This window comes from Cyrtonyx montezumae, unplaced genomic scaffold (assembly GCF_038088225.1).
Source record: "Cyrtonyx montezumae isolate F1298 unplaced genomic scaffold, pur_monq_1.0 scaffold_7, whole genome shotgun sequence".
NCBI lineage: Eukaryota > Metazoa > Chordata > Aves > Galliformes > Odontophoridae > Cyrtonyx > Cyrtonyx montezumae.
The window spans coordinates 15,484,996-15,496,756 of record NW_027072078.1 but is presented as its reverse complement, the minus strand read 5'-3'; the positions used below and the strand labels follow the sequence as shown (position 1 = coordinate 15,496,756).

Here is an 11,761-nt window from a genome sequence, read left to right as displayed (position 1 = left end):
AATAACTCACTCAGCTTTTCCCAGGAGTGCTCTGGATGATTACAGTCAGAGCCACATCAGGACCACTGTTTACAGCACAGATTGAAAATACACAAGATTATAGGTTTAGAGGGCTTAAGTTCATTCTCAGTCTTACTACTTACCATGTAGAACTTTTATATAAAGAAAAATAAATATTAAGGAAAATGTCATTTCATTACATGGGGAAAAAGTGGGACTGAATAGTACCTGTATTTTATACATTGCTTAGAGGAAGTAGGAGACAGGGAATGAAGACTGTCAGATTCAAAGAAATGTTGTCTCAGGCAATGTAAACCTGATCAAGAAAAAGAAATTATCCTATTGTTAGAATCCTATTTGTTGTACCTTTCTTATAGGAACAATCTGTACATACAGGGAGAAACCTCTTCACATCTAATTAGTCCATAGTTCTGCAGCCTCTTGTATACTGACGGCATGCTGCGTACGGTGTATGTAGCAGGATGTAACATCTACAAAAATTGGGTGAAGACTTTCAGATGCATGTTAGATTTTAGACCTTTACATTTTAAATTCTTCTTTTGTTCTTAACAAAATTCTGTGATGTACTTACTTGTGGTTTACTTATTGCATGATTAACTTTGCAGTTGTTGCAGAAAAAACATTTATTTTCATCTTTGCTTCCTCCACAGATCCCTGTTCCCAATCTTATTACGTTTGCCGAAACTCTTGAGGTTGGTTACAGCAAATACAAAAATCCATATCACAACTTGATCCATGCAGCTGATGTTACTCAAACTGTGCATTACATAATGATTCATACTGGTATCATGGTAAGCAATACTACAAAGTTCAATTTACTTCTTTTTGCAGATTCTCTGGTGTTTTGGATAAATGTGTATGTGTGGCTTCAGTGAAAATCTTCCTTGAAAATTATTCAGAGAGAGATTCCAAACCACCATTCAGGCTGTGAACTTCATGTCATTTTAACAATTCTTCCAGCTTGATGTGGAAGAGAAAAAGGAAAAGATAAAAAATCTTGCTAAACCCTTTTTGCTTTTCATTGGCTGAATTTGGGCATTGTATCATCCTTGAAGATATATTTGCAGTAGTGGGCAGGTGAGAATTTTTCACTTCCACATTGGAGCCTGGAAGGTGTGATCAGGCAAAGAAACTCAGTACCTGCTGAGATCTTGGCCATTGAAAGATATACTGAATCAGCTCAGGTTTACTCAGGCTCTCTGAGATACTTTTTCTTTTGGTATATAAATGTATTTAGGACTGCCATTGCATGCCATATATGCCTTTATTACGCAGGACATTGCCATTGCCTTGCACTTTTGCAATAGCACAGTATTCTTTTGTATTTACTTTGAGATCTGAAGTGAGTCTGTACAAGCAGTTTTACTCACATTTGATTTAATACCAGCAGTGAGTCTCCTCAGTACCAGATTGCAAGACAAAAGTAAATACTGACTGGAAGTAACTGGACACTTCTGTCAATGGACTTTTGATGATTTGTCTTCAGTATGAATACACCTTTTTTTTTTTTTATTTAAAAATGCCAGACATGTAGAAAGTGATAGTGTCTGATTTCTGTTTGTAGAGCCTTGAAACTAGACCATGAGACTTTGGGAAAGGAGAATTTTCAGGCTGACTGTAAATGATTATGCTTCAACATATAGGCAATAAATGACAGTTATTTACCTATGCTAAGCCTTTTCCACCTGAAAGCTTTGCCATTGGCTTCAGCAGGGGACAAGCATTGCAATAATTAATTCTGTAGTTTGAAGGAAGCTTTTTACTTCTAAACATTGAGATTTTCAAACTATATTTTAATGCAAATTCTGTTTATAGAGTGAAATCTGGAATATTTTCCAGCCAATATTCCCTTTGACATTGAGATGTTTTCTTGAGAAAGGACTTCCAAAGGAGCCTGAAGAATGGGTTAGGCAACTCTCAGACTCCAAACCAAAGCTGTTGTATTAGATGTTCACTTATAAATAAAACATTCTAATAAAAGGAAAATCTTGAATGCATCATGACTCATACCTAGCCTTGTCTTCTACTTCGGGATCAGAAGCAAGCATTAAGTCATGTGAGGCATGTTTCTGGTGCAGGATAAGCAGTTCAACAGGGAGAAAAATCTCTTTTTTATTACAGTAACAAACATTCAAATTATAAACATCCTTTTGGCTTGTTGCAGCTGTGCTCCTACTCCCTTCAAAAAAGACAATAGCATTCCAGATTTCCTTCATGATGCCAGAACAAGGTTTGAACTTTGTGAGTTATACTAGTTAATCTGGGATGTTTAGTCATTAATTAAACAGCTTTACAACACGCTTCATGTTGCTCTGAATGCTGAATGAAGGAATCTGTTTTATATTTGAGTATCTGCTATTCCACCAGGTACACATGAGATTGAGAAAGGCTCGACAACTCAAGTTGTACAATGTAGGCAATTCAACCTTGTAACTGTACTTTGATTTGATTTAGACAACTATTTTCAGAAAAGCATAAACTTCAGTGCTGTTAGTTTACCATAAAAGCTCATTAATCTTGTAATTTCTATGCAAAATATTCTTATAAAGTTAGGAAGTTATTTCTAAATATTCACATTTGAATTGCTGAATTATGATACTGGAAAGTTCTTGGAAAGTTATCTAACTAGGACACCACTTAGTCAAGAGTGCCTTCAAACAGATGCGGTTTGCCAGGCAGAAGAAACATTTATAGAAATCAGTGTTTGAAAGAAGGCCTAGTGATTCTGCAGCTTGCAAAGTATTTCTGTCCAAATGTCATTTGCAGTCTGAGAACTCATCTCTATCATGCACAAATGTTCTCCTTAACTTTTTTTTTTCTTGCATTCTTTGCTGTTGATTAATTATAGCCTTCTTGAACCCTAGCAGTAGTGATATGAAGTTGGCTTCTTGATCACTACTGTTTTGGGGGTGTATTCCTTGTAATATCTATTTTAGTTCTGATATATTATCTAACAGGTACTTGGACAGGAGTCAATTTGATACAATTTTATATCAAATTCCTCAGAGTTTTGCAGACTGACTTGTGGGTTGAAATTCTTATATTTTTGTTGTATCTTAAGGAGTTGATTCTGACAGCAAAGAATGGCTGTCTTGCTTATTCACTTCCGAAAGACACATTGAAGCGAATGTTAGAAGAACTTTGTCAAGCTCCAATATAAAGGAGGGAGACGAGGTTCTTAGATTATGTATATACCCAGCGTGAGATTAAGAAGCAACGGTTCAAATGTTGGTCCGACCAGTTTATTACCAATATTGACCAGAGAGATGGGGAAGGGGAAGGCAGACACCGTTACCAATAAGGGTGATGGGGAAGGGAAGGCGAGCGATAGGAAAGATAGGAAAGAAGCAAGGATTTGTACAACGCGGGGAAAGTCACCAGCCAGGATCCTAGGGGCGGTCCAGTTTACAGCGGCTCCGACGGTCCGAGGCAGAAGAGCAGGGGCGGCAGAAGCGGGGAGAACAGCAGCAGTGGTGGGCAGCCCTGAGCAGCAAGCAGCTGTCCTGGAGAAGCGGCACCGGGTCAGCACAGGAGAAACAGCGTGGGGAAAGTCCAGGAACAGCGTCAGTCAGCACCGGAGAAGCAGCGAACAATAATCAGCTCATGAGGGTTCAGATGGTAGAACACCTCGAAGGAGCGGTAAGGTCCAGGAGAAAGCAGCATGTTTCAGGCAGCAGGCCCAGGAGGGAGTTCAGCAGCAGGGATCAGCTCATGAGTTTTCCGATGGAAGAACACCACCTCTCACGGTGGTCGATCCCTCTTTTCTCGCCTACGTGACAAATCCCGTGCTAGTGTGCCAGGCAAGCATCTCCTGAGATGGCTATCTCCCCACAGAGATGAGTACCACACAAAAGAATGTTCAGCGGCCATTGAGCTGCAGCTTCTCTCTCTTTTGTTGCCCCAGGACATGCCCATCTGCTTGTCTCTTAGACAAAGGATTTCACAACCCTTGCCCAGGACTAGCTTGGACATGTTTGGACATGTTCATCAGCAAACTTTGAGGCTATGGTATAAAATAATAGTCTCTTACAAACTTGAGTTTTGAAAATTCTTTTTGTGATTCCTGTTGTGGAGGTCATACCTATATCTGTTGTGGGCAGCTGGAATACAGTCATATTTCAGCATTTGGCAAAAGTTTGACTATTCATAGCTTTTGATTCTCCAATCTTGTTGATTCTTCTTTTGATTTGAGCCTTTAAAAAGATTATGGTGAAGAATAATATATTTTCAGTGTCTTGTTTAAAGAAATAGAATGACCATCATATTTCACAGAAGGTACTGCCTACCTATCTTAAGAAATGAGATTCAGCCACTTCAGATAACTTCAGATGTGTTAGGAAGTTAGATACTACAGATGGCAGAGATTTGATTAACTTCTCCAAGAGATTAAATCCCAGATGATACAACTGAAATAGATATCTCAAGCTAGCATTTATGAAATCTTCATCTCTACAAAGATTTAGAATCCAAGTCCCAGGGAATACATCTTGTAAAGAACTTTTGAGTCATCGATCATCTTCCCACCATCTATTTTCTCCTCCCACATACCTGTATTGCTCAAATGAAAAGAAAAAATGTCTTTGCTATCAAGCAGTGTATTACGAGACTCACATTTTTACTCATTTTTTAATTCAGCCTTGTTTAAAAAAATAGTTAGAACCAGAGTTCATGAAAAGTTGAAATGCATCAATTTGCTTATAAGCAATTTATAGTGCTGCAAAACATCTTTCAATAGGGAGCTCTCTCAAGGAGCTTTTTTTTCCAAAAGTAGTTACACTTGCATGGCACAGTATCTTCTAGCAGAGAAGTATGCTCCAGCTCTTTGCAGTCTGCCAGACCTCCAGATACCAGAACCTGCTTTGCACACCCCTATTGAAAGAAAAACACTTGTCTTTTAGAGAGAAGGCTTCCTCCTGCTTCCTTAGAAATCCTTTAGCTTTCTCTGATTTCTCTGATTTTTATAGATTTGAATTTTGACTATACTGCTAAGATGTATAGAATACTTACTTTCATATAGTACAGAATGAAAATTCTGTATAATCTATAGATATTGTTAGTATTGTTTGTAAATATTGCAAATATTTGCTTGACTTGCAAATGAATTGTCTAGCAACTATTTTGGTTGCTAAAAAGGTTGAGGTCTAAAAAGGCATCTGAAAGAAAAAGTTTGTTTGGCTTTAGTTGCTAATGATTTCTGGTTTTCTGTTCTATGTGGTATGTTGAAAACACTGTGAAAGTCAGGACAAGTCATGGCCTAGTTTCTTATGACAGACAATACTATGAAGGTCAACGTTTCCATTTTTAGAACTGCTTACAGTACATTCTCATTCCTCCGTTGTGACCTTTTAAAATCTATACAGCTAGTACTTGTTGTTCCTTTGCTGTCTTAGTCGGTCTCTGAATGACCTATTTTATTATTCTCACATGACTTACAAATTTTGACTGTTTCCTTTCTTTATTGAAAAATTGTTACCACTTTTGGCACTGCTTACATCTCCTGTTCTGCATGGCATTTGCTCCAAAAGTAATACCTCCTATTTATTTCCCTGGAGACTGCAACAGATACAAAGAGCAAAATAGTGCTGTTTGATAGAGCAAATTCTCAGCTACAAAATACTTTTTTTTTTTTTCCCAACATAATCATCATCACTGGCCAGTTTGCAAAAGTGAGTTCATAGCGACTCTTCATTTCATGGTGTGATAGCTGTGTACGGCCATCTGGAACGTAGCTTGTCTTTCACACTACTGTTGCCACTGCTGAAGCACACCACCCACTACCTTACTGTGTTCACATCCACTGTTTGGTCTCCATAAACTTTCAGCTAATATTGATGAATGTCAATAGGTGCAATTTTTTTCCACATTGAGGAATTCAGTGACACACCTTTGCTTCACACACACTTTCAAGCCAGATGGCCTTTTGTCAGACTGTCCCCCTGCTGCTGTCTGTATTGTGGCAACAAAATAATGGAATGTTGGTGGGAAATTTCGTCCTCTACAACCATGCCACCAACATCTGCCTCTGATGTCATGGGCCAACATAAAAAATAGGAGGCATTGCTTTTGGAGCAGCCCTCGTGCATGTAAGTATGTATTTAGGTGAAGATCATTCATAGATCCTTCAGCACAGAAGCTACTTCTACACAGGAAAAAATCTGAAATATGTATGGTAATTCCTGACTGTAATTTGACTCAGTCTATTCTATGTCTGTGGGCCTAACAATCACGTGATGCATCTGCATCAATTGGATCTGCATCCATTGGATGCAGTAAATTTCCTCCTAAAGCTTTAAGGATTTGACATGAAAGAAAGCAGAACTTGAATGATAAAATAACAAAGTTGATTATACCAACAGAGCAATCTTGAATTAGCAGGAAGTATAGAAGTACCTAAAATTATTGGGTTTGTATTGTTTTATATAGAAGACTGTCTGTCTTGCCTTTTGTTCTCTGTAACTGTATACTAATTTTATGCACTATATTTGTACATTTCTGAAAGCCATATGATAGCACAAAGTATGATATATTTTAGAAAAGAAAAATCTCTCATGACCTAATTTCAATTCTATAGGTTTACTGCAAATGGTATTGTGAACTGTATTTTTTTTCACTAATAAAAAATTACAGCCTTAGCTTTGTAAAACTTTTTTAGAAGAATTTACCATAATTTGGCAAGCGTCAAAAATTGGTTAGCAGATTATACACCTGCCACCCAAAATAACAGCAAAGTACACTATGTATTTTTCTTCATATCTGCTTATGTATTTTGACTGGCAATATTTACTTTGCTAGTGTCCATAAAGGCTTTAACTTGGCCTTAGAGACATCCAAATAAGCACAAGGAGTTATTTTATTATATAATACTTGGGCATTATGACTGTATTGTCACCTGGAATAAAAAAATGATGAAGTTTACTTTTGCTGAAGTTAGTGCAGAACACTTCAGTACTGCAGTTAATCTGAATTAGGGTGCTATAGAAAACATAACTTTAGATTTGTTTTTCATTTACTAGCACTGGCTCACAGAACTGGAAATTTTAGCAATGATTTTTGCAGCTGCCATCCATGATTATGAACATACGGGGACCACAAACAATTTTCATATTCAGACAAGGTAAGCAAAACAGTCCCCTGAAACATCACGTCTGAAGTTTGCTGTTGACTTACCTGTTTAGTACCTCTTACAAGTGCTGCCAGAAAGTAGCTGGACCATTCCTGATTTTATGAATTGAATAAGCAGGGAGAAACTTTCAGTCACAGCTTTCCCAATCCCTACCAAGGACTATTTCCTAGCATCTCATGGTAACATTTGCAGTAGTTATGACAAAGAAATCCATTTAGAAAGTTAAGCTCATTGCATTCTGGTTCAGGTATAGTACATCATAGCCTCTGGTCCAGAACAGTAACATATACCTTAAATTATATTCAGCTTACTAAAGAAGAAACACTGACCAGTCCTTTATTGGATGCTGTGATACACCTGATTCTTACTCTAGTAGAAGCATCTTATTGTTCTGGATTGTACTATGTTTTCAGAATCCACAGCTGCAAAGTCAGCGTTACCCGCTCTTCAAAAACAAAAGACAAAGAAACAACAACAACAACAACAAAAAACAACAGCCCAGCAAAACACGGGCATGTTTTATGAAAACTATGCAGTACAAGAAATACTACTACTTTGAACAGACCTGTCCTTACACTCACCAATACAGATGAAGTGTCCTAAGGTTAAGTTTAATTTAAATCCAGGACATACTTGTGGCCTGGACTATGCCCTTAAACAATGAAGAAATTCAAGTTCTGGAGCTGAAATAAAGGCATAATTCTTTTCCTCCTCAGCATAGTCCTTCTAAAAATAAACTCTAAGTTTGTAGTTCCAAGTTTATACTACTTTTCTATTTCTGTCTTTAATATTTTGCTCTGTAGTATTGCAAAACTGAAAAAATGAATTACTCTGTTTGACTCTTACTTGGACGTATTTGCAAACAGATACTTGTTTTGTGACAGAGCTCATTCTTTACTCTTAGTGGAATTGGTTCTGACTTGACCAGGGTGTTATTCCAGTTTCTTTTGTCTGCAAGATGCTGAGGAAAAGGCTGGCATAATCATATCAAATTTCATCTCTGATTCAAACTGTACATTATTAGCCAAATGGGCCAAAATGCTCTTTATATCTTTGTGTGATTGGTAAATTATCAGTATTCCCATGATTTTAGGAAGATTATGAACATAAACTTAATATTTGTTTAGGTAGGAGTAGGATAGCGTTTGTTCCTTCTAAATAAACTTTCCAATCCTATTTAATTTTTTAATTTCCTTGGTGCCATACCATACATGTGGGTGCTTACACTGAATGTTCAATATTGTTCATCAGAACAAGGTATTGAATTTACCATATTAACATCATAGTAAGCTGCACTGATAAGTCATTACACCTCCCTTGCAGTACATGTTGATCAGTTCACCAAACTGAGATATTCAGGATCAACAGAAGAAATGTGTAGCAGAGAGGGGAGACCTAAGGTTGCCTAGCAAATCAAGTTGTGTTTTGGGGAAACAAATTCCCCAAGGAATTAATGAAGTCTGGAGTATGATAACTCTCTATTGTGTCCACATTTCTGAAAAATCTACATGTAATTTTGATATTTAAGTTAGGCTCTTTTTAGGAAGGAAATGATGTGGTGGAGTGTGCTAACTTTAAGGGTCTGGCTTCAGAAAATACTTCAATACAATCAAGGTTCATCTTTGTATTTCTTCCATTTTCATCTACAAGGTTCAAAATGTGGTTGCTCTTCTGCAAAAACATGGGATCCATTTATAACTTACGAAATTGAAGTTTTTAAACATTTTAACATTTACAGATCTTTCAGATTGTGAGTCACATGGGCCAAAGCACAGCTCTCTCAGAATAGAGGTGGCAATTTTTAATACCCATCCTATTTGTACATCCCCTCTCTTGTGAATGAAGTGCTTTTTTAATTGTTGTGTTGCCAAGGAATGGCCTAAAAGAGCATTTCTATTATAAACATAGATGGATATATATAAATATATATACTCAGTAGTTCTCAGTGTTCTACCTTCTCCAGCACCATCATTGGGATGCTATTGAAAAGTGTGCCTTTTTATCACTAGGTCAGATGTTGCAATATTGTACAATGATCGGTCTGTTCTTGAAAACCATCATGTAAGTGCTGCTTATAGACTAATGCAAGAAGAAGAGATGAACATCCTGGCAAATTTAACCAAAGATGACTGGCGGTAAGTAGTGTTTAGCTATTCAAACATAATTTAGGTATTTAAAAATACTAAAGAGCTCCAGGCTTTCTCTATATAGTCTTTTTTAAGTATTCAAATTACAGGAAGAAACTTTTGGCTCTGGAAGAAGTAATGGATGTTTAGAGCTTTGGGAAAGCTGCTGTCATGTAAAGAAATGCTGTTTGAAAGTTGCCAAATAATTTTCTAAGTGACGTTTATGTGTTCTTATTAGGCATGTTGTTGGACTGAGTGGACAATTTCTCAGATTAGATAATTCTTCAGGAAAACCACAGAACTGCCCCTGTTGAGATAGATTACCATTGTCTAGCATTGGATTTTAAAACCACAGTGCTTAGACGGACACTCTAAAGTCTGCTCTTTCAGAGAAAGCCATAACTCCCAACATGCCTGACTGAGAACATGTGCAACCAGTAGATGTCTGGTACTTAATTTAGATGATCAGTCTTGGAAATCATGATTTCTTGGTCTTTGCTTCTAGTAATCAAAAACATTGCTGTTACTCTGTCATCAGATACAGTTGTTCATTGGTGCAGTGACATTCTGTTAGCTACTTAAAAGAATCTCTTCAATTTTCTTATTATTTCAATTGAACTTTTTGGATCTCGTGGCAAATCATGCTATTAGACAAACAGTTTTGAAGTTTGCACTGAATCAAATTGATAGCAAATTTAAATGATAATTTGTTCAACATTTTAATGTACTTCTTCACACTGATTAATTTCTTGACTGCCATCAGATCTTTTTTTTTTTTACAGTGATTTTATTTTTTATTTTATATTAATACCTTTGCCTATTTAAACTGTAGTTCTGCTAATTATTTCAGCAAGATGAAGCAAAATGACTGGGAATGACTTTACAGCATTACACTTGAGTTTCTAGAAGTTAATGTTAAGAAGATAAATGAATTAATGAACTGTCATCTTCAATTAAGATTAAAACACAGGATTTGGGTCTGAGCAGAAATACTGACAGCATCCTAATGAGGATGTCCTTTGTGGATAATGTATGTTACATTTGTAGTTATTTCTTACTATTTTCTCAAATCTGAAAATATGTTCATTTTCCATGTTACCTTTTTTTTCTTACTCAGCCCCCCAACAGGAACTAAAGAGAGATCTCTTTTTCTCCCCCTTTATTCTCTGATTTACATGGGGCGCTGTTTTAGCAACCCATTTGTTATGTCACCAATTAGAAGTGGATAGGCAGTACTAAGATCTCAAACCATTCCAGTTATAAACAATATATTTTGTTATATGCAATTGTTATGTGTTATGTGCAATGCATAATGAACATCTATTTCACAACTTTCCCAGCAGTAGTCTGTCTGAGGAAACAGAATTACTGTAACAAGATGAGCCTTATGTCTTCAGTTTCCTACTTCCTAACCTGTTCCTAAGCTTTTAGTTCAATGATCCAACTGTGTCCAACTGACTAAATGTCACTGTCACAAACAAATTCTGGTTACACTGATAGACTACTTTCTGGAGAAATGAATGAACCACTCCTTGTCTCCTGTATATCGCAGCATTATTCATGTCATTTTTTCACTTCATATTTCATCTACTACTTGTTTATAAACATCCATGGTTATGGGAGGGTTAAGAAAGGATGACAACAAAGGACATGGCCAATTGCTTAAAAAGAATGGATACTGTATGCACAAAACCAGTATTTTTCCATTTGTGAGCTCCAGAAATTTCCTATGTGCTATAAATGAAAACTGTTATACTTCTTATCATAGAAGGAAAGGTAATGCCTACGTATCATTTTGCTGTGGTAGTGTGAGCAGCACTAACTGTATTATGATGATGCCTTCAGCTGTGGGAGTGGACAGTGTTTTCTCTCCTTTGATATGGAAGTTGAGAGTCTCCATGGAGATAGTCTGGGAATGGTCTGAGTCCAAGTGTAATCTTTTGTGCAATGCTAGTAGACTGAGCTCTTTTGGCTCTAGTAAAACTGTATTTAATGTTTTCCTGCCAGTTCTATATTTTCTGTCTCTGTTGATAATGAATGGGAGTGCAGGCAGGAAACAATTGCAGACTGTAGGCGGAAAGCCTCTCCTCTGCTATAATGTACTGTTTTAAAGGCCTGAAATATTCAGAAGTGTGTAAGGACAGTGCTGAATTGTTTTATCCTTCTTCAGGTGTCAGAAGTATGAATTTAGGTTTGTCATCTGCCATGACAGAGTGAATCTACCAGAAGCAGTATGTTGATTGTGTGCCTTCTGTGGTGGGAATGGCTTGTTTCTAATTACTCCCAGAAGAAAGTTCAAACAGGGGAAGTTCCAAGGAAAATCTTCATAGGAACAGAAGTTATCATTATTTAAGTTAAAAAAAAAAAAATCGCACAATTTAACAGTGCTGAGCCCTCAGTTTTCAAGCAGTTAGGCATTCCTTTTTTTTTTATTATTTTTTTAATGGGTTTGGCTATGTGTGAAAGGCACAGTTTCAAAGCAATGTGGAGA

At 36.8% G+C, this 11,761-nt stretch overlaps 1 protein-coding gene across 2 annotated transcripts in view; it reads left to right on the top strand.

Moving 5' to 3' along the window:
- Nucleotides 1–11,761, top strand: part of PDE1A (phosphodiesterase 1A) — a 177,819-nt gene that overhangs the window by 141,042 nt on the left and 25,016 nt on the right. For both annotated transcript variants that reach the window (XM_065750482.1, XM_065750483.1), the window contains 3 exons: nucleotides 672–812; nucleotides 7,035–7,135; nucleotides 9,154–9,279. In XM_065750482.1, the coding sequence (XP_065606554.1) occupies nucleotides 672–812; nucleotides 7,035–7,135; nucleotides 9,154–9,279 (368 nt within the window). The remainder of the gene's footprint in view (nucleotides 1–671; nucleotides 813–7,034; nucleotides 7,136–9,153; nucleotides 9,280–11,761) is intronic.